The following is a 24,420-nucleotide window of genomic DNA, read 5'->3' on the forward strand; positions in this document are numbered from 1 at the left end:
TGCAATGATGCTTACAGAATACATTTCAAATGTTGTTGATTGCAAGTTTTGTGTGACTACTTGCTGTTGATCATAATAGCTATGCCAGGGCCCATGATGTGAAAGATAAATGTTTCAGCCTTTATAACAAAGAGACACAGCAGTGATTAAGAATTTGCAAATTAAGAAAACAATGAGCCAAGGGAAGACTTGTATTAACGATGTGTGGAATACAATAAAAGTAAACTTTAAGGTTGCAGAAAGCCATGGCTTGTGGACAAGGAAAAAGTACCAAGTGCACTGTATAAGGGGCCATTTAAGTCTTTGCAGTAACACAAATAATAAGGCAACATTTCCATTGGGCAAGGAAGAATCTTCCACTCAAATGCCTCATGCATTGTGGATAGAAGTGTTGTCGGGGAGAAAATCAAAATGACTGCCTTCTGCAAGGCTAAGAGAATATGGGTATTGATTTTATTCCATCTGCCAAGGCCAACCAGTTCTGATTCAATGAATAGTATGTGTCCTAAACTGGTGTGCGAGTTAGAAGTAGCGGTAGCTTATGTATGTGTGCATCTTAATACTCACGCATCTACATCTTGCATCAGATCCAGCTTGCCTGGGAAAATCTCAGACAGGAGCACTCGAGTAAAGGACTTGCCCAATGACTGGAGCCTCGACTCCAGGTGCTAGGAAGAGAATAAGTCAAATAAAAAAGGACCAGAATCAGAAATACTTTAATAATCCCAGGGGTAAATTATTTTCGTTGCAAACTTCAGCTATCAAACAACATATTAAAAACAACAATATATACATACAATAGACTATATATTGTTGAAAGGTTCACACATCAAACACAATCCTCTCTAGGAATGTGAAATTTAAAGCTCATGACTTCCACCCACACACACACACACACACAGTCCAGATGTCTTTGCTCAACTGTTAGAATATATAAACTGTAACATCTCAACAGGAAGACAATATTATGCAGTGCTCCCCCCGAAACCTTAATCTATCAATTTTCTGCTGCTTAAGGGAGGTGTCAGAAAGTTAAGCAAGGTAGCAGGCATTTCCGAATCGTTAGCCACGTCCTTCAGCTCCTGGCATTCTCAAGCCATGCGTGTTGTGTATTAATCCCTCTAGTATATTCTGGCGCCTCCTTTGCCTCTCCTTCCAGTTGGCTCTGGCCAGAAGTCCTCCACAAGGAATTGCCTGATTTAGATGCCCAAATCACTTCAACTGGCTCTTTTCAGAGCACCTTACAGATGTTCAAGCTCCTCGACCAGTTACTATGTGCCCAGACTCAGTGAAAAAAATCTTTTGGTCTCTACTCAGAATTTTTTTTTAAATCGAACACACCACAAAGACCACAGCCAAAGGCAAACTAGCAGTACATTCTGCGCCAGAGTGAGAGGAAATAACTCTACTGCAGGATCGACTTCAACCTAGTGAGCCCATGTTGAGCTTGCCCCACCTAACCTTTTTGAGAGTTGAATAGGGGCCCAAGCGCAGACACCAGTCCTTATACAACTATACCATATCTATAAGTGAAACTGTTTAGTCAGTTCAAGGAACTCTTCTCCCTTGCTATCTCTGCCTTTGAAGTTATAGCATTGGTACTTGGACATTTAGGGATGCAGAAGGAAGCCAAACCAAGTTAATTAATCCCATAAATGTCTCTTTGATGAGATAAACATATGGGAGTTGGTGATATCCACTGTCCTTGGGAGTATCATGAGACGTTTCTACAACTGTGCTCTTATCAGAGATAGTTCCGTCCTCGTCTTGAGAGGTTATCTGACACTGTACTTCTTAATCTCAGCAGATCGCGATGGGAGGGCTGTGTGTGTGTGTGTGTGTGTGTGTGTGTGTATATCTCCTGCCACCCTAAAAAGAAATTATTCACTCTTGACATGAATGCTTACTATATTTTATAAATTACAAACAGGGAAGTGCACCAAGAATGTATTCTGACAAAACCTAGGTGTGGAATGGTTTTAAGCCTTTTTCATTGAGAGGGCCATGTATTCTAAAATATTGCAATATGTGTACTAATTATAGACATGATTATGTGAAGAAAGCAAAGCTAATAAACAAACGCAAAACAGTACAGTAAAAACTAATAGTGGGCATATGACACTAAGGAGAAGGAATGAAAAACAGGCAGTGGAGTGGAAACTAGCAGGAGGAGAAACAGTGGTTTAGGACTGACCAGAGAGGGCTTCTTGGTCGATCATTCAGTCAAACAGACCTGTGTGCATGCTAATGCATAATAGCTTGTTCTTGCAAAGACTTTGAGCTTCTCAATCAACACACTAGTGGATGAGCATTAGCATGCACAAATATAGCTCCAATGAAGATGTTTCACATGATTATTACGTTTAATCTTTTGAATTCTGTTTTTGCAATTTTCTTAACAACATGATCAGCAATTTTGAGTGATATCATATTTCTGATTTAATGTATGATTGAAATTCTTAATTTACTGGGATTGTGCAGTGAAAAAAAAATCACTTTTATAGAGTAAAAGTATGGATTTTGTCCATTATTGCTTAAAATTTAAATCCCTAAGACTGACACTGACATTCTACAGCTGTTTGGCTGCGTCACTCTACATGTGAAATAACAAGTTCCAAGTGTGAAGATTGCTTGTCCCATCAGTACTCTGTGCCACCAATATCCTTGTCAGAGAAACTCACACTGCTAAATATTACAAGCTATAGCACATGTGGCCTCAGGACATCTAGATTGTTTAAATGAGGACATAGACTCTTACCTCCATGACTTTGGGGCTGCCCTGCCGGCCCAGTGTGCCCATGATCAGGCCCCATCTCTGGGCCGATCTGGCCTCGTCAATAGCCTGGAGCCTTAAGGCACGCATGGCTTTGTGGTCATAGTACTCCCTGGAAAAGACCTTACTGTAGGGGTCATATCTAAAACAGACAGAAAGGGTAAAGAAACACCTATGTGAATGGAATGTGTGTAGAAACATAAACAGACAAACCATATCGTACACATTACCAACTATTGTCCAGGTATCTATCTTGAGGACAGAAATGCAAGAAAAGATGAAAAAAAATCCAATCACGAAAAGCCATCAAGTATGACAGAAGTTAGTGTATCTTAGGAAAAATGGAGGTGTTTCTGAGCATCTAATCTCCTTTTCTTCGGTACAAGGAGTTCAGCTGAGATTAGAATCTTGTTTATGAGAGAGACCTGTGATCTGCGCAGCAGTGCATAGGTCTATAATGGCACAATTTCACTTTGCATACAAACAAGTCCTCATCAAAACAGAACTTCATCCTCACAAAATGATACCATGACACTGCAATACAGTGAGTGATCGTGATTGCAAGGGATTATATAATGTGAAAAGCAAAATAAAATACCTTTTCCATACATAAAACATTTTCTGAGGCTTTAAATAGGTGATCAAATTATTATATTTGTAAAATGACTTTTACTGTCAGATTACTTTCATGCCATTTACATGCTATCAGTAGCCTTTCGAAATCCAACCCCTTGTCCAAGTGGTGCGAGTTGGAAACGGGTTCGGTACTGGACTGCCAGACGGGGTTAAAGTGTGGAGGGAGATTTCACTTTTTTTGCGTTTTTAAGCCCAAAAAACACAGTCGGCGTAAAAACGAAAGGCACATTTGATAAAATATTTTTACGTTGTCACCCGTGAGCATTGTCATGTAAACAGGGCCTTAGGTACCCAGGATGCTATTGTAACCAATTAAAGCCAGCCTGGATCCATCTGGAAACATGCCTGCTAACGAGGTTCTGGTAAAGCTAGGTGGACCAATCAAACTCATCTTCCTTCATACAATCCAACACACCACAAAGTTTGCACCTGGAACACCCAAACAATGTACCAGGCTGGAAAAGCTTCAAAGATAGCAGCTGAAATTAAAACATACATTCTCTCGCTAAAAGAGCTCAGCGAAACAAAATGGACCCAAGCAGGGAAAAACAAAACTCTTAATTGGAGAAACAATAATATACTCAGGTCACGATCAAGACAATGCCCCACACACAGAAGCAGTAGAAATCATCCTCTCAAAATCAGTAGCCAGGTCTCCCGTGAAGTGGGAGGCAGTGAATGCTTGCATAATCACAGCTACGAAGTCCTACAACAAGGCATAAACAAACAGAGACTGACAGGAGATTTCAACGGCAAGATAGACCAAGACAACACACGAAAGGAGCAATGGGAACACAAGGTCTATGAGTGCATGAAAGCACGCACGCAGCTACTTATCACAGGTAAACGGTGCAACTTCCTTCTCATTAATCCACAGCGCTTTACACAGTCAAACGCTCAACTTCTACTGACTTCAGTGGGGAAGCGTAGAGCGTGTTGTGCCACTGCAGTAAAACTAGACGGTCACTGGATAAATGCTGGGCTTTGTCCCTTCCATCGGACGCTCAGCGTCTTTGGGGGTCTTTGGGACAGTGGGCTGGCTTCTGCATGAGGATTTAATGAGCTGTCTGTAGCGGAATCCATTTTTGATTGACAGCTAAATGAGCAAATCAGCAATCTTGAGGAATAAACATCCACCGGAGCATTTTCCAAGTTTTTCATTCCGTCCTGAACTGATCTGGAGACTTCACCGATCCCCAGCGACCTTGTCTTTGTTAAAAATGACTACTGTTGTTTGTCAACTCTGTTCTGTCACTCTGCGGTTTCTTTCTCCAACGAGCAATGGCAGCTGCGGAGCTTCTCTCCCGTCACGATCACTCAAACTCACAGACGCTCACGCTTCACAGTAGCCTGGCGCAGCAGCTCCAGCTGGGCCAAGGCAGTTTAAGCAGCCTAATTTTACTGGCCATTAAGAGGACACTGGTCAAGTCCCTGGAAAAGACGCCTAATGGTACGTCACAGATCATTTTTTTGAAAAGGAATGAAGAGTAGAATTTACATATAAATAAACAAACACATTTATGATGTAGGCCGGAAAAATTAGCTTCCCCTTCTTGAAAGACCAGCAGCCGCCACTGAGGAAGGAAGCAGAAATGATCGCCTATTGACTCCCAACACGGAACCAGCTGGAAAAAGTAGATCAATGACCTACGCTACCCAAAGAGCAAACTAGGTTAAATGGATGATGACATGTTATCAGTAGGTCCCAAATTAAGACCACTTGAGAGCTTCTAATTGACAACACTGAACATTGTGTAATTGTGTAGATGTCAATATTTTTTGCAGAGAAACAAAAATATTTGACAACAAATGATGTAATTCTGATTCACAATACCTGTAAGCAGGGATGTCTGGGTTTGCAATCATGATTGACTCCAGGTGAAATCTTCCATCTCCCAGATAACTATAGAAAAACACAAAGAAATTCAAATGTCAGAGGTAAAAAAAAAAAGAAGAGAAATGAGGAAAGAATATTTATGCCAGGGAAAAACCCTTTAGACAATAAAATTCAATGTGCGACCATAATAAATACTGGCCAATTATTCTCCTATCCGCTCCACCAGCTTTCTCTCTTTCTCTCCGCAGCCTTTTAACAGAAGACCAAAGTGTTACCAGGCAGAAGGCCTGAGGTTGGGTTGGAGGGTCTGCCCATCTCTGCTGTTTAGGGAACATGACTGTTTACAGAGAATGCAAGCCCTTCCAATTAACCCAAGTGCCAAAAGCCCAAGTGGAGGCAGAGTTCACAAACCATAAGTACACAGTGGCATGTAGGTGACTGAAAACACGAGCTCAGGCAGAACAGTCTTACATAAACTCCCCTCAGGTCAGGCTGTGAAGAATCCTGCTGTTAGTGTGAGGGGGCTTAGGTCAGTACCCCCTACTCATTACTGTACAGTCTCAGTAGGCCTACTGAGACTGGATATGCAATTAAATCTACTAATTGGGCAGCGTTTAGAGCAGCTTGAAACAGATTGTGGGTGGTTTGCCATATAGGCTACCTCGAGACATGTCTTGCCAAGACTTTATTTGTAAGTGTGTGTTTGCTTGTTAGCACACATGTATTTCTCACTGTGCGTATCACATATTACTCCAAATGACAACACAATATTAACTTGAGCAGAGCCTCTGTTGCGTTGCTTCTCTTTGCTTGACAACATCCAAGACCCTCATGTTAATACTGTGATCAGGGCGTCCCTGAAAAGAGAGCATGGTCCCTTCAGTGTTTTCCCCCTGAATAAACAAAGGTTAAAAGAAATGATGTTCACAATACACCTGCTGCACTTTAGTGATAGTTGTCCTCAGCTCTGTGCAGCTTTAAGAGGTGTCCTCGACTCTAGCCCTCACGACGATCATAGTCCTTCCATACATATTCTATTGTTCTTTATAAAAGTGCTCTAGCTATAATGGTAATACTATGTGTCCTTGAGTTATGCAAAACCGTATCTTCACATTCACATCTTCATATTTTAGCGGATAGAAATGGTCGACTGATCATACCTCTTTTTAATGCAGCTTTTAAAAGTGCTTTTCTTCATTATAAAAAATGAGACAACTTTATTTCCTTTTATGGTTATGATTATAATTGAAAGTAGGGAGCCCACTTTAGGAAAGTTGAGGTCTTGACCACGTCCGTTGGTTGTGTACTAAATGTGAAATGTGTGTAAAGAGACAGAAACATGCTAACTCTCAGTCAGCATCACACACACACACATACACACACGCACACGCACGCGCACACGCACACACACACACGCACGCACGCACACGCACACACACCTTTTGTCTCCCATAGGGCCTGGCTTATTCATATAGTGAAACTTGTCCTTGTGTAGCCATTTTAATCTCATGCACTGGGAGGTTTTAATCACATGGACTAACACTAGATGTGTGCAGATCAGACATATCGGGTGATGCAGACATTATTATACCCGGGGAATATCTTCAACTCACTGTGCACCACAAAGCCTATGATTCTCTATCGTAGAGCATAGAAACAAAGTGTCTGCGGAGGTGTTGCCTGAACATTGTACTTTGCCAGAGCATTCCCCCCATCACAGTGCAGGGAGGATAAGCATCACTTGGACCAGTCTCAGCGCTTATGTTGATGTAAAAAAAACAACTGAAGAGCTAGCCTTTTAAGAATCATCATCTTTTGCCCCTTTAGAGGAAAGGAAAGGGGAAGTTAGAAGTTAAAACAGGCAATCAAACAAAGGTGCACTGGTTATCACTATGAACGTGATAATCAATTCTCACCATGAATGTGTCGCAGCAGGTGTTGTACTGAGAAACAATAAAATGAAGACATTTCTTGAAAACATAGAAAACTGGCCATCGTTTGGTCTGTCTGTTTGGCTTTACATAATTCAATGCGTTATTTTTAGCCTTGCTGTTCTGGATCAGCAGCTCGCTGTTCCTGGTTGGATATAATAGAAGCCTGATCAGAAGCACACAGACACAGCTAGTTGTCACAGCTAGCTATGTCTGCGGTGTCTGGGGTGATGTCATACCTATTATTCCTCATGTCACACGGGCGAGCAATGGCAATGGCAATGGCAGGGGTAATTATGGCACCTGAGGAGGGTGGGGTGTCAGGATAAGTCAAGGCTGGATGTCTTTGGTTATCTGGATTTCTCTGCTGCTAATTAACAGGAAGAAAGGACAAGAAGGCCAAGAAAGGAAGAAATTGTGAGGCAGGAGACAGGAGGAGAGAGGTTTTCTTACATTATGGCATTGACATGGCGTTCCAAGCGTGGGGAGGTACAGCCCAAAATTTCTCCTGGTGACAGAGGTCGACACTGTGGGACCAGCACATCATACTCTGGCTTGAGCACTATACTCACAGCCTGCAGAATAGAGGAAGGGGGAAGGAGAGACAGTTAAGAGATTCACATGTTTTGGTGAGCTCACCCTAACCATTCTCCCTTGTTTTTGAGTAGCACTAACTTTGGAATGCCAGGTACAGTAAGCTATAGTCCTAAAGAAACCTTTGGAAGCCATTCGTAACTTGTACACATCATTGTAAGTTGATAGCGAAACGGAAACTACGAACTAAGTCCAGCGAAAAAGATGTAGATAGCCACATTTCTTCTCCATCTTAGGATACTGATTAACAAAAGGGGGGGAATCATCAAATGCAGGAAAATGACAAAACGCTAAATATATGGCATGACATTTTGGCTGCGCAAGGAATTCGATTAGTTCTTGTTTCATCTAAATGTTTTATACATTGGGTTTTCCCACCTGGTCAGAACTTTTTACTTTCATTTCATATTCATATACAGTTATTGGATTATTCAGTCGGCTACTTCCCTTGTGAATATTGAAAATTGTTTGTGTTCATGAGGACCACATGCAGTACTCAATATTGAAAGCACTCAATGATTATATTGTATTAAGATTTTACATTTCGTTTTAAGGTTTAGTGTTTATGCTATCACTTCCTGCTTTTCCTTTATTTCTCGGTACGCATCAGCATGAACATGCTTGATATGATTCCAGAGTAGCTGATGAACCAAGCTTTTATTGTGTTCTTCATGGCATTGAGTGTATGTATCTGTGACAACTGGCGAGCGGTTTGTGTGTTGGGTTTGAGTTGCTGATTCATGGTGCGGGTTGGACAGAAAGCTGGCGTTGCAGCTTGCGTTTCTTCAATCTCTGTGTGAAAGGGGTTTTAGATTTAACTCCCACTATAGCCACTCATGGTAAAATCTATGGATTCATGATTCTGCAGAGCACTGACAAAAAAGTGTCTAACACATGGCATGCCATTCTAAGATAATGTCTAGCATAACTAGAATTACTGCACTGCAGTTGTAGGCCTCCGCCAAACCACCTTGTTGCAGTTCACACCAACACTGTCCAGGCCTACATATAGTTGAAGTGGAGATATATGAAGGAATTGAATGAAAGTTATTTTGTGGTGAAATATGGATGCTTCACACACATCTTCAACCTGGCAGCACAGATCTATAACATCAGCACAGTTTCAACATTAATGTCACCTATTCAGTATCCAACCAAATGTCTCCCCCTCTGTTCCTGAGTTATGGTGTTGAATAAGTTGACCTTTGAGCTTTTGGATATAAATGTTATCAGTCCATTATTTATATCCTATTATCCTATATTGAAGTGTTGTTAAAATTAGCGTAGGAAATATTAAACTATGGCCAGAAATGTGTTTTGTGAGGTCACAGTGACCTTGACCTTTGACCTTTAAAATCTATAGATAAGATAAGTAGATAAGAAGAATATCACACAAGGGGAAAACATATTTTCTGAAAAGAGCACTGTAATAGTCAGGGAAAATCCACTCTTCCAAACACGTCATTCATGCATGCAAATTAAGAAGATGAGAGAGCAAACAATTACAAGGGAAAAAAGAGTTGGTGAGCTCGGAGGTGGAAAGATAAATCTAACCGTTTAAGGCTAGTTTCAGGGCGGTCCGCAGGGAATACGGGTGAACTCCCACTTTCTCTCGCCCATACTGTTTGACCTCAACAAGCCTACACACCATAAGACACGAGTGAGATGGAGGCACACATGCATACAATAAACAACCACAAACACAGAGACATACAGCATGCACACATATACACATGGATGCACTCGAACACCCCGACAACAAATATGACCCACATGGGCAGAGCGTAGTGTAAAAATAACAGTGGTTACATTAGTGAAGGCCCAAAGTGGTGTTGGTTCAACACAGCAAATGCGAACAGTAGAATGCATTATAGAACAGAGGGTCAGTGAGTCCGAATTTAAAATGTTCGAGCTTAATACTATAGCGGCTGCCATAGCTTATATAAAGAGCCGAGCTGAGCACGACGCTGAACCGCGAAGCCTCCCGAGTTCATTCCACCTTTCAAATCCAAAATAACTGCTGCCGGATTTCGCAAACCCACACTTGAACTGTGCTCAAGTGAGGACTACAACTTGTTCATAAAAGACAGGAACCAGATAAAGTATACTGTCCAAATGCACATCAGTATATATTTGGTGTGTGTGTGTTTCTTTACTGTATATACAAAAATACACACAGGTTACGATGATCATTCAGGTAAAGATACTGAATCGCTCTACCTCAGATGTTTCTAACTCAAAAATGGACTCACACACATAACCAGACTCAGACAGACCCAGTGCTTACATCACCTGCAGTGCTGCCACGAACTGAATAGTGCTGACGAGTGCCAGAGATTGTCCGGGAGGGAAGTTGAACTTGACAGTGTCCAGGAAGTGTGCGTTGTCCATCTGGATATCCACAAACACATACAGCATCTTAATACCTGCTGTGGAGTCTATGGGGACTGCAGGGAGACAAAGAGGAAAGAAAGAGGGATGAATAATTCACTCTGTTATGTCAGGTAAGCCTTCGGTATATGCACTATTGATGGTGGCTTGAACATTAACAGGCAGCACATGTTCAGTGATACAGCTATACGGGAACACAGTACGTGCACATATATATATAAAATCTCAGTAGGTGCTCGTGTGATATAACTAAAACTCATTCAGCGTGAATCTCCAGCACACGCAGGAACTGATGCAAAGACCTCAATTATTTAAGGAAGGAGAGGGACACATGCGACAATTACTATTAATGCCATTAATTTCACAGGCCATTTACTATGCGCCCGGGCCTAGGAGAGGTAGCTAGAGACATGCTGAGTTAAAAAAATATAAAAAAGGAGGCGAGAATCCATGAAAATAGGGGGAAAGGGCTCAGATAAGAAAGAAGATTTAGTGTTAGCGTTGATCATCATAATTATTCTTCCTCTTGTGTTACATTTAATTTGCAGATCAGGAGCAAGGGGACTTTTTTGTTATGATTAAGCAAATGGCCTATTATGGTGCAAATGTTTTATGAGTGAGTGCAGCACACTAGATGGCCTAGATTGAAGCATTGAGACAGATAGAGGAGCAAAACATGACAGGGAGGAAGAAAAAAAAGGGGGTGAATAGAGATGGGTGGACAGGGAGAGAACAAAGATCTGCCAGATATAAGACTTTACAAAGAAGTGAAGGCAGATGGGAGGGAGCCCAGGAGCAAGGAATGGGGGATTTCCAATAAAAGTAGGCTGGAAAATACTGAAATTCAATTTGGATGTAGGAGTAGGCCATTGCATAACACACTGTATACATACAAAAAGATAGGGTTCGGAAGAGAGGAAAGTAAAAAGTAAAAGTATACGGTGTGTGTGGATGTGTGGTTGGAAGGGGGGGGGTGTTGTCAATTAACTGGCAGGAGAAGTGATGAATGGGCTCACATCTCAGCAGAGAGGGAAGGGAAGGAGATGGATAAGCATTTAAAAAGGTGGACTGCAGGCCGCATGTTGACTGAGAAACCAAGGAGGTAAATATATCATGAGACTAAAAAGGACCGGAGGAGTTGAGTAAAAACCCAGACTGAAACTAACTGCGGCCTGCTGCTTGTTTATAGGCACTCCCAAAATGTAAAGGGCAAAGAAAAGTGACATCGATCTGTGTTCACATTAGCATGGTAGCCTGAGAGCACTTAGACTCTGCAATTAGAGACAGTCAATGAGATGGACAGGACTCACTTGCCCCTTTTTTTATTCATGTGTTGTAGCAGTAAGGTCACTCAGCACAGATGCTTATTAGCACCCATGTAAACAAATGCTCATTCATAGCAAGGGGACTAGGAATAGGTTGGATATAATGGTGTACTGGCTTATTTGCAAGTGGCTTGTTTACAAATCAATATGCACTAACAGGTTCCATTCTATATTCTGCTTGAGGACTAGAGAATAATACAGCAATCATTAAGTGCCTGAACTGATCTGTGTTCAGTTTCTGACAATGCGATCTTAAGACATATCAGAATTAAACCTCACACGTCACTCTGATGCAAACATTTTGTCTGTGCTTGATGGAGGGGTAATGGAGGGGTTCTGTGGGTGAAAACAACAATTTAGACGGTCATTATTTGCAATAGGAGCGCTGTTAACTGGCCTGCTATTTACAACCAAGCGTCAGGCTGGTCCAAGTCAATAACAGACAAACTAAAGTTGGTGCCTTAGGTAAGTTTTCATTTTGTAAAGTTCGTCTAAAATGAGTCATGCCACCAAAATAGGGAGGACCAACAGCTATGGCAGCTGGCCTGGCATCTGAGCAAGGCTTCTAAGTTTAAATTTGATTTCTTTATTTGGCTTCCTCTCTCTCTTGCCAACTTACTCTTACTCCCTTCTTATCTCGGTATCTTTTGTTCAGACTAGCAAGATTTTCAGTTGCAAAAATTATCAATAATCAATAATGTTACATAAAATTCCAATCCCTCATAATAATAATAATGTTGCCCATATTACCCTGTAGTACATGGAGGTGCTGGAAAGACAAGTTCTCTATGAGTCAGTCGGAACAGTGTCTTTAATCTCCAACAGGTTTCTGACGTCTTAGGCAACAGTGCAGATGATGTCCTCAAGACTGAGTGATGAAGGTCAGTGGTCACACGCACATACACACTGACACCCTCATCTATCTTCTTTCTTTAAAAATCTCTTTGATCAATAAATATCTGATCTAACTTCACAACCCACAGCAAATTGATCTTTGGTGCCTTTATGTGGTTCATCTGAGTGTAAATGAGAAGGTGTACACATTTGATCTCTTTTATAAAGACACATGCAATCACATGGTTCTTCGATGAATATGATATAATAAAAGGGCATGCACATACTGTACAAATAAACAAAACCAACACAGAGAAAGGTTTTTATTGTATTAAAATTCTGTTGGTCATTTCTGGTATTTGGGAGAGGTGAGGTTGTTCTGGCAGGGCTATATCAAAATTATTGATTTAGCATTTCCTCCCATGTTCTGCAAGAGACAGACAGTGGGGGTGAGGCTGAAGGTCCTCAAGAACTGCTTGAGGTTTTCAAAGGACGGCACTAATGCATGTTCCCCATTGATCTGCTGGGTAAATGTGATGTCCAGGCTCCAAAGGTCTGATATGCCTTCTATGCTAGAGCCGGGAGAGCTGCACTAACTAGTCACGTTTTTCCGTTGATCGATAGCTCCGTCTGTCGGGCTCTCTTTCTCTGACTTATTTTTCATGCAGCCCACTCTCAGTAGGTGGGAGGCCTTGATGCTCGCCCACTTCACATTCCTCTGTGTGGTATAATCATGCATGCAGAGCGATGGAGAGACGGGCAAACATGCTCACACAGAGGTAAAGAGACTCACTGAGACAACTGTGGCCGTAGTGCACCATGAAATCAGCTCCCAGGGCTCGGGCGGTGAAGTCGTCCACACAGCAGGCCCCGTATGTCACGTCCCCCATCACAATGGTATCTGCCTCTGTGAACCTGGGATGCACGCACACAGAGACACTAATCAGAGCAGTCACAGACCATAATGCACATCCAGTTGTTCGTTACCACAGCGATCAATAAATAGCATGCCAGGCACAGTGTGATTATGAGAGAGCTGAATAAGATCAATTCCTATCCTCTTGATTCAGATAGAGTACACTATATAGTATCTGACAGCGTTGTCAGTCAATAACTAAGGCACAGCTTATCAGGGTGACACACTGCTATTCTTCTACGCCTCGTGATCGACAGCCCAAGGCCCGAGTGTGGCACAAGCTGTCTGGTAGCTAAAGCCTTGCCAGACAAGGGTTAATAGGTCATCAGTCAGCCTGGTCACAGAAAGGAAGTTACACAAAAGGAAGAATCAGTTGGAGAGGAGGGCTAGGGCTGGTATACATAAACAGATTTGAGATTGTAGGGGCCGTCGCTTGTCTATCTATGAGAAGAGGAGCAACAGTTAGTGTTTGCAGCATTACAATAAACTGTTCCGACTAAATGCTTTACGCCACAAGTAGGTTGTGAGAGCGTTGCATGGGCCTAATGTTCCACTTTGCGCCTGTAATAGAAAAAAAACTCATTGCATTCTTGAGAAAAAACTACCAAATTACACAGGCATCTGTGGACCAAGATCTGTTAGAATGAATTGCTGATCACATTACAGAAAAATAAGGTCTTTCTTTTTTTGCCCCTTTATGGGTGAATGAAATGCAAAGTAAACCCATAAAGGCTAAGTAAAATGAATAAAGGCTGAGAGTAACAGGGAGGAAGTGCAAATGAAGAAGCTTGAGGCACTGTAGGGGAGGGAAGATGGGTAGACGAGGAGGTGGTTGTAAATGGTGGTTGTTGCCAGGTATTTGCGGCTGTATTCTGACAGATTTAGGCTAGACAGAAGGGGTCGGAATAAGATGAGACAGAGGGCTTGGGGAGAAGAGGGAAGTGATAAACAGACACGGCTGCACACAGAACAGCATCTGTAGCAACCAACAGACTTTTAGTAATGTGTCTCCTGCTGCCCAATCTTTCAACCCACATCAACTCTCTCTGTTTTATTCCTCACCCTGCCCCTCGTGAGGGGCCTCAGACAAAGTTTCTATTTAGCCTTTCCTCCCTCATTTTCTCTGATGTAATCTGTGGTTTGCACACTCTCTGGGCTCCTCATCATCATCCCCCAGTTTTCTCTGTTGTTTCTCTCTCTCTCTCTCTCTCTCTCTCCCCATCTCCTTGTCCCTTCTCCTCTAATGGCTGCTCTCAAGTGCATGGCAGTGCAGACCAGCTGAGCCCAGGAAAACATAGACAGAGCAACTCATCTGGTAAATAAATATTTGCCTTCGAAGATTTGAATCAATTATCCTCTCTCTTGACAAGGTTTTGATGTTGTCTCTGTGCGTGTCTCTTTTTTTTTTTTTTTTACAGCGTACACGTGCTTGTGCAGCCGCCAACAGGAAATTAATTATGGGTTACTAAGAATTACATAATCACACGGCTAGTTTAAGGTCTGTGGACAAGTTTTCTTATTCAGCGCAATCCATTGTTCTTTCACCACAGTAAACACACTTTGTTTTGAGTTGCACAAACATGCATCAACCTTTTAGCTAAAAATACACAGCCTGCCCACCTGAAAAAACATGGAGAGGCTATTCCCTGCAATCCACTGCAGATCCCGCAGAAACATCTACAATGCAAAACACAGCACTACTGCACATTATTCTATCTAATCAGCCACATATATCTGCCAGAAATACCATTATCATGTTATCTCCATTGGCAGTGCAGTGCACATGTAGTCATTTCCAGAGTCGGTACACTGAAATTTCATGGTAATAAATGCTAAGAATCTGATTAAGAGGCCCATAAGAGACATGCGATGCTACTGAGACATTGGCAGAGTAATTACTGGGCAACGTATAGCCCTAAATTCTACTGGGAGATAGAAAAAGTAGGAAGATAGAATGAAAGAACATTAGAGAGAATGGGACTGAATGAAAAGTGAATCAGTGTTAATCAAATCTTATTTGGAACATATGCCATCTCACGCACAAAATATATTACACTATATGACTGGTGGGTATATATGGAGCCAAATGTCCTCCGCATTTCCATTTAGTTATTTCTAAATCTCTTCAACCTACTTCTCGTCCTTCCTTCCTGTTTGAAATATTTTCTAGAGTTAGTAACTTTCCTGTTTCCCTCAGTATATCAGCACTGGTTTTGCCTAATCTCAGGGAACTCGGTTCAGCCATTCCAACTGAAATGTCATTAAGACCTAATTAAGATGTCAGAGACGCGTGTGAACTCCATAACAGCTCTTGTTAATTAGCTCTTTAGCATACAGCTCAACATGTGTGGGAAATGTCCAGCTAATTCGAATCTTAGTCATAAACAGCTGCGCTGGTGTGTGCCGCAAACAAGTCTAGGAACGCACGCGCGCACACGCACGCACGCACGCACACGCACGCACGCACGCACGCACGCACGCACGCACGCACGCACGCACGCACGCACGCACGCAGGTTAAGTAGATATTATGTTTTATATTAAACATCTCATTCAGTTTCATTATTGTCCTAGCGTGACATTATACAGCACACATGAAAGCAGATCATCTTTCTGCTGCTGTCCTCTGGAGATTATATACTTTCATGACTTTGACAGGAATTTCTTCTGATGCCAACATTAAAGAGGAACTTGTCGGCAGCGATGCCTTACAGCTCGGAGATGATGCCGTAGACAAAGACAATGAAAAACTTCCTGCTCTCTCCAAATCATCCGATGAGCACTCACAAAGCTATTCTGTCACCCATGACACCTATCTGTTGATGGAGATTACTAGGCGGAATTCATCTAAATGGATTCAACCATCTGTATGAATAACTGTTGACTTAAGGTTTGCAGTGGTTCGAGGTGTGGGACATTGCAGGTAATTTTCACTCTGACACCCAGCTCTTCACTTGGGCTCATCAACTTGAGAAAACATTACAGTTTGAAAAGACAATAACAAGGACATCTGTATATCCAAAGACTGCATGGAAAACTACAGTATGCTGTTCTTAAAATCTAAACCGTATCAATTTGGGGCTGGCTGAACAATAAGGCTAGATTGTGCATTTTACTGTATTTACATTTTTTTCCCCTGGATATTTCTGCATGCAGATTTCCCGACAGTGTATGAAGGAATACTGTAGGAGTGTGTATATAGTGGTGCAGGGATGTTTATGCTAACAGCAGATGTTTTTGTTTTTATGTTTTTAGGAAAATTGGACTGGATTACAAGCAGCAATGCTTCACATTTATATATTTCAAACATCCATACCTGCATGTTGTCCAATTCAAGATCAGACCTTAAAAAGTTTAGTTTCAGATATTTCTGTAGTTAAACAGACAAAGCTGCTAAAGTTTGAAGCCTTACTCTGATGCAGGGCCAAGGATGTACACAAATCAATGATGTAATTCATATACAGTGCAAGACATATTTAACGTTGTGCAAGCACTATATTTGATAGTTATGTTTAAAAAAGAAGCCGGGCAGTACATTCTCTTTGGCTCTAGCTTAATTTGTGAGCTTTAATGACAAAATAAACCAAATAAGCTTGTCTACTTTAAAGAAGAACAAAGAACCTTAAAAACTAGTATGACTCACTGGCACAAAATGAAACTGTCACAAACAAGTAATCAAAGCCAGCATACCAATTACATCTCAAAACTCTTGCAAACTTTTTCTATATGTGAATTGTCCTTTTCAAAGTGTCCCTTCACTCTCTCTCACGACTGTCCCAAACTAAAATATTTTAAAAATCTTTAAAGATGTAGAAAATGATCTTGAAAAGAAAATGAATGAAAGACAACACATAAAGACATGTAATGAAGCATTTATCAGTTTTGTTCCTATGTGTGTGGAGAGCAACAACTTCACCTAAACAGCACACCACGCAGTAACAGATTAATTTGAGAACATCCAGAGTCTGAATGGGTCTGAACTCTCAAAACCAGAAATCTTGCACGGTCAAACATGATTGTAGCCCACTTGAACCCAGAACCTTAAAGTCAGTCCCTTAAAGGAAAACCACCCAAGCAAGCGCAAATGCCTTGGTCCAGACTGGAGAACTGGCCCACTGGATTGGAAAGCTATCCAGGCCGTTTCACTGCCTCGCACTGAGTGCATGCTGGGATGTACTCTAGACTGTCGCAGACAGTCCCTTAAAGGAATACCACCCAAGCAAGCCCAAATGTTTTTGCTTGCCTTGGTCCAGACTGGACAACTGGCCCACTCCATAGAGTTGACTGAAGATGTAAACTAATATAAACTAGTTCACAGTTCTGTCTGATATCAGGCAAAGTTTTTGCTGTACTTGTCTACCTCACCTTGGAGGTTAGTACAAATCATCACAAACATAGCAGTTGGCGAGTACTTAACGTCATGCTGGCAGATTCAACGAAATTCATAGACGCCTATGGCATCATAATTATGTTATTTGATCCCAATTCAACAACTGAGTCAAGATAGAATATTATTGCTGTTTCGCATAACTTGAGACTACATGAAATGCATTAAAAAGGTCTGTTCTACGGCATTTTATTGTTACTTTGGGAAAGTTGGAAAAAACTTCCCTGAACTACTGTATCTCTGAACTATATCTTTAAACATATCACACTCAATAAGACCATTCTATGTGATCTTCTTTTGATTACTAATGTAATAACTCATGTAATCATTTTCCACTTTCATTCACTGAGCCTCCCCTAAAACAGTTTGGAGCCCCCATGGGGAAGCCAGCCTCAAACATTGAAAACCTCTAGCCTAGATAATTGTTATTTAATTTCATGCCAATTTGTTTGAACAGTTTAATCAGTTTATCTGCTTAGCTATACTGTCGAAAGGCAGTTTTCTCAAGCTTCACCCCTAATTTAGATTAAATGCTGCAGGAAAACAAAAACAACAATCCAATGAAACACATCAATCACATCAATATTGAAAAAGGTACTGAGTCAACAATATTGCGATATTTGATTTTGTTAGTACTGAAAGGCACTACAATGGGTATGGTGTTTAGGCTTAAGTTCTCAAATGCTTTTGTTTTCATGTCTCCCACTCCATCTCAGCTGTACCAGAAAGTGGGTTAAGTGCCTTGCTCAAGGGCAAAGCATAATTGAGAATGAAGGGAAAATGTTAGTCTTTGACCCTCATGTTTTCCTACTGATCTGCTAATGTAAAAGAAGCAGGAGTAAAAATATCTTATGACTATGATGCTTCACTATACTAATGTGCAGAGTGCAATCAAGCCCATTTAAGAAGAACAACAAGCTCTCATAGGCTGCATTAGTACTGATTGTTTGCTTGGCAAGCATGTGGATGGTCAACAAGCCAGACAAACAACAAAAAAAAAAGGGGGGGGGGGTCTGCTATAAGGTGGGCCAATCCAATTAGAAAATTTGCATGCTTCCTTATTTCCCTAGTGATGTGATTGAATTTGTTCAGCAGTAACGTTGCTAGCCAAGTGCAAAATGATGAGAAAATCTGATTTTTTTCAAGCTTTTCAGGTTTGAAAGTTTTTCATCTCTTGGCAGCAACGATAAACATTACAGTTACATTACAGTTTATGGTACCTTATGGCAAATTTCATGGTCCTTTATGAGCCTTTGGCATCTAATTTAGCCATTCAAATAATGTAAAGTTATGGCAGGGGAAAACAGCAACCAATCACATGTTGTCTGGCAGCAGCTTGGTAGTTGGTGCCATCCTCTCACAAAAGACAGTTCTGCTTTTAATCTTCAGCCAAAGCTCTTTCCATATTAAGTCTGCATGTTTTCCCGGTGGGTGTGTGAGTATCCTCCAGGGGCTCACATGCAAATGGATTTGTGACTCTAAATTGCCAAGCAGGATTGTGAATATTTTGACCCTGATGGATTGGAAATCTATCCAGGCCGTTTCACTGCCTCGCACTGAGTGCATGCTGGGATGTACTCCAGACTGTCGCAGCACCCTCTAGATTGTGATTTTTACGATCCACAGTGCTACCATGTGTTGCTTTCTATACCAGGCCAACCTTTTACGTTATTTTAGGTCTGAGGTATCTACACTAAGATGTAGTGCTGTACAGTAAGTTAAACTTTATTGTCTTACTTCACTTAAGTATAAGAGAATATCGTGCAGAATACATCCAGAGGGATCAGGATCTTTCTCATTTTATAGCTCATCGACAGCTGTTAATGGGCAAGGTTACTTTGGCATGTACACATTAAGCATTAACAGTAAATTGAAGCAATATTTAGTAGTAATGGAAAATGATTGCGGTAACCCATAACAGTAAAGCATATATAGCACTTGTTGTCTTGTTGGCTATGTTGTTTTATATTGATTGTAGCTGTGTGAATCCTTGTCATTTGGGACAAAAAAAGTATGTCTTATCTTCTAATCTTAGACAACTAGCTTTATATAAAATGCATACAAACCTGTTTACAAATGAGTTGGGATGCTGTGTAAAATGTAAATAGAAACAGAATGTGTTAATTTGCAAAACATTGAAACCCCAGAGTTAATTGCAAATAGCACAAAGACAACATATCAAATGTTGAAGCTGAGATATGTTTCTTTTTTGAAAAATAATAACTTCATTTTGAATTTAATGCCAGCAACACATTTGTAAAGAGCTGGGACAGTGGCAACAAAAGACAGGGAAAGAAAACTTCATCTTCAACCGCTTATCCCGGGGTCGGGGTCGCGGGGGTGCTGGAGCCGATCCCAGCTGACATCGGGCGTGAGGCGGGGTACACCCTGGACAGGACGCCAGTCTATCACAGGGCACATAGAGACGTACAGAGACAGACAACCATTCACACCTACGGGGAATTTTTAGACTGATCAATTGACCTAACACGTGCATGTCTTTGGACTGTGGGAGGAAACCGGAGTACCCGGAGAAAACCCACGCAGACACGGGGAGAACATACAAACTCTGCACAGAAAGGCCGAGGTCGGGATGCGAACCTGTGACCTTCTTGCTGTGAGGCGACAGTGCTAACCACTACACCACCGTGTAGCCATCTCACAATTTAACTACCGTAATTTCGGGACTATAAGCCGCTACTTTTTTCCCTCGTTCTGGTCCCTGCGGCTTATTCAACGGTGCGGCTTTTCTACGGCTTACGGTAACCAGGGGCGCGCACTACCGAGGATGCGCGAGACCGAGGCAGACATCTGGCGCCAGGTAACGAGAGCAAAACAAAGAGTAGGAGAGCGTCAGCGACAGTTTGCGCGAAGGAAGTGTTCATGCAAACACCCTCAACATGGAAAACAAACGGAGAAGTGCATATGATGCTGCTTTTAAGTTAAAGGCAATCGATCTGGCTGTCAAAGAAGGAAATAGAGCTGCTGCACGTACCCTTGACATCAATGATTCAATGGTGAGACGTTGGAGAAGGCAGCATGAAGAACTGACTTTTCATATACCGGTAGTAGGCTGGTTATTTTGATAACGTAAACGGCCGCGGGACTGCACTTTTACTGCCGTGTTACAGGCGAGCACTTTGTATTACTTTTCACCGTTGTATTATTTGTACTCTGCACGAATGCTGTTCGCCATGTCAAAGATGTGAAAGTTTGATTGAATGATTGAAAGATTTATTGTTAATAAATGGGACGCTTTACATTCCCAAACAGTCATCTCTGTCCCGACAATCCCCTCCGTGGTAGCAGGAACCCCTATATACTACGGTAATTACACATCAAAACGCCTGCGGCTTTTAGTCGGGTGCGGCTTTTATATGGAGCAATCTGTATTTTACCCTAAATTTAGCTGGTTCGGCTTATAGTCAGGTGCGCTTTATAGTCCGGAAATTACGGTAGGTTATGTGGCAACAGGTTATAAACATAATTGGGTAAAAAAGAGCATCCTAGACATGTTGATTCAGAGAATCTGAAAATATTCTGTATCCAAAAGACAAAGCCCAAAACCAATATTGGATGGCTGTGAACCCTCAGACAGCACTGCATTAAAACACACGCTTCTGTAGTGAATATCACTGCATGGGCTCAGGAACACTTCCAAAACTGTCTGTAAACACAGTTTATCAATGCATCCACAAATGACAGTTGAAAGTCTAATATGAAGAACAAACAGTATATAAACCAGATCCAGAAATGCTGCTGCATTATCTGGGCTCATTAAAGATAGATGGAGGTGAAGGGGTAAACTGTCCTGTAGTCTGACGAGTCAAAATTTGAAATTAATTTTGTTAAATCATGGACACCGCGTCCTACAGGTTAAAGAGGAAAGGGTGGATCCGTCTTGTTAGCAGCACACAGTTCAAAAGCCAGCCTCCATGATGGTACGGGGAGCAGTAGTGCACATGGCATGGGTAACCTGCACATTGGTTAAGGCACCATTAATGCTGAACCATATATACAGGTTTTGGAGCAACATATGTTTATAGACTTTGTCTTTTTCAGGAAAGGACTTGCTTTGACGATGCCAAAACACATTCTGCATGTATTACAACAGCATGGCTCTGTCGTAAAAGGGTCCGCCTGCTAATCTGGCCTGCCTGCAGTCCCAACTTGCCATCCATTGAAAATGTTTGGCGCATTATGAAATGTAAAATAAGACAAAGATGACCCCGGAATGTTTAGCAGCTGAAATCCTACATCAAGCAAGAATGTGGAAATATTTCACTTCAAAATGACAGCAGTTGGTTGCATGTCATGTTCAAAAGAGGAGGTGCTGCAACCTGCCCCAACTGTTTTGAAATGTGTTGCTGGCATCTCAACTCAAAATGAGGATATCATTTTCAAAAAAAAAATCCCAACATTTCATATGTTGTCTTTGTGCAATGTTCAATTAAACATGGGGTTTCAATGATTTGCAATGTCTCACATTCTGTTTCTAGTTGCATTTAACACAACGTCCCAACTCTTTTGGAAACAGGCCTGTATATGTGACAGTATGAGCCTTCATTTTGCAATGTTAATAAGATTTTGGTTTAGTGAACTTACTTTTTCACTTGAGTTGATATTTTCAACATCTTCTTGGATTTGTCTGTTTAACTGCATTTATTGCTTGACCACTATTGAACCTTGTATGCACCTTTTTGTATTCACAACCAAGACAATCTTAAATTCCTAAAAAACTATGCAGCTGTAAGTCATAACACGTAGACACAATTAGACATGACTTTTGTGCATGTTTCCGGGCACACCTTTGACTGATATGAATGAGTGGATCATTGTGCAGCAGGAGTGTAATGTACCTTGACTGACCCTGGTGAATATGCCGACAAGAAGGATTAGACAAGACCTGATGCACTATTCTTATTCTCAGAACGACAGTCTGCATTGTTACCATTTCTCCTTGCCATCTAAGAGGAAGGTTGCAGTAAACTCCACAGTAGGTTGTCTGTCCAGATGACTGCGCTGCCAGTGAGATTTTTACATCTGAAGGCTAATAATAGCAGAGGTAGCAAACTTGTCCCATAAGAAACAAAGTGACAAGCAGGTCAGCAAGGAGGGTGCAGGTGCAGCAGCTCTGAGCACTGTACACACGCACGCACCTACGCACGCACGCACGCACGCACGCACGCACGCACGCACGCACTCACACACACACAATTCCATTACATTTCAGATATCAGTCTCCATCATTATGTTTGAAAAAGAGAAAAGAGACTTCTCCCAAAGGTGACAGGGTAGCTCAGCAGAGATAAACCGTCATTATATCCTCCGTAAATGAGTTCAGTTTTGGTAAATGAGGAAAAAATTTAAGTCTAGTGGAAGAGATAATGTTGAGTGGGAGATGATACAGAGGGATGAGAATAGAACACATGAGTTGAAAAAACAGAATGGGACAGAACATGATAAGTTCTTCCTACATAACAGAGGCAAAAATATTGAAAAAGATGGGGACGGAAAAAGAAAGAGGGAAAGAAGGGTGATGATGACAAGGAGGAAAGGGCAGACGATGTAAGACAGATGAGCTGATTTCAGCTGGTTCTGTAATATTAGCAAATCTGATATCAATAATCTGCTCTCTGCACATATAACATAGAAAATATCCTGACAAAGTGCTCCCCTCCAAAAATAAATTTGGCAAGGGGCACTGGGCAAGAGGATTTAATGATCTCCACTCCTACTCTCATCGTGTCTATCTTCCATTTGATGTCCCTTCCTACTTATTTGCCTATATTTCAATGTCATACATAGACAAACATGACACACATAAAATAGAAAATTTAGAGAAAAAAACACCCTGTAAAATATGACTATGTCTAAATTCAGTCATTGAACATCTGCCAGGAATGAGTAAATGAAGAGACACGAGGCAGTGAGTACGGGTTGGTGCTTACACAGATGTTTTCAGTAATACCATTAGATAATCCTTTAACTCCCTGAAAAAAAACAAGATCATTACTGCTATTTCTGTGAGTGTATCTAATCTATTTGTCATGGCATTTATTCAAAAGTCTAAGCCATGGGTCATTATAGAAAGGCCTAGCGCCTTATCAAGATAGAGCCCCAAACTGTACAACATAATAGAGCAAGCTTTAAAGAGCTGCAATCCAATTTACAGAAACAAAACAATCACATGGCAACAGTTATTACAAGTGACTGCTGTTGTGCTGATATTGCTCTCAGAGGTGAAAACTCAGGGCTGGGACTACAAGCAGGAACGGATCTAATCTCCAAGGAGCTCTAAAAAAAACATAATACAGGAAACTAAACCAGTTTGACACAGTGGTTATCAGATCTGTGAGGGTATCAAGGCGGGAATCAGGATTAGGGACCAAAGAGGACAGATAATAGGGGTATTAAGCGCAATTGTGCTTCTACAAGAACTGAACACTAAAGCTTTCTTGAACCTGCTGTTGCCGGCTGAAACCATTTATTTGTCTCTTGTTTAGCCTTAGTCCAAGGCTCCACACTAAGGCTGCCATTAGCAACCATTTTGAAACATTGGCAACCAATTCTTGGCCTGTGGTTGGCAACAACTTTTTGAATAAAAAAATAGTGACAGCAAACAGCAAAATCTGCACACAAAAATCCTTAAATGTTTAGTATTTGTTGCATTAGTGAATAGAAATGCTGTAACAGTCACATCCGTAACCAGTGCTTATACTACCTGCGTCTGCACATGCATTTGTCATTGAGACAATAAAAACACTGTTATTTGAGTCTGGGGTGAAACGTTTCAC

The 24,420-nt window shown here is 41.4% G+C and overlaps 1 protein-coding gene across 2 annotated transcripts in view; it reads right to left on the reverse strand.

The window, feature by feature from the left end:
• The window catches only part of dph1 (diphthamide biosynthesis 1), a 68,828-nt gene that overhangs the window by 9,454 nt on the left and 34,954 nt on the right, over positions 1-24,420 (reverse strand). For both annotated transcript variants that reach the window (XM_083914507.1, XM_083914506.1), the window contains exons 4-9: positions 13,115-13,236; positions 10,064-10,218; positions 7,631-7,752; positions 5,244-5,312; positions 2,759-2,915; positions 568-668 (exon numbers count right to left, since the gene is read on the reverse strand). In XM_083914507.1, coding sequence (XP_083770633.1) covers positions 568-668; positions 2,759-2,915; positions 5,244-5,312; positions 7,631-7,752; positions 10,064-10,218; positions 13,115-13,236 — 726 coding nt within the window. The remainder of the gene's footprint in view (positions 1-567; positions 669-2,758; positions 2,916-5,243; positions 5,313-7,630; positions 7,753-10,063; positions 10,219-13,114; positions 13,237-24,420) is intronic.

This window comes from Echiichthys vipera (assembly GCF_963691815.1).
Source record: "Echiichthys vipera genome assembly, chromosome: 5".
Lineage (NCBI taxonomy): Eukaryota > Metazoa > Chordata > Actinopteri > Perciformes > Trachinidae > Echiichthys > Echiichthys vipera.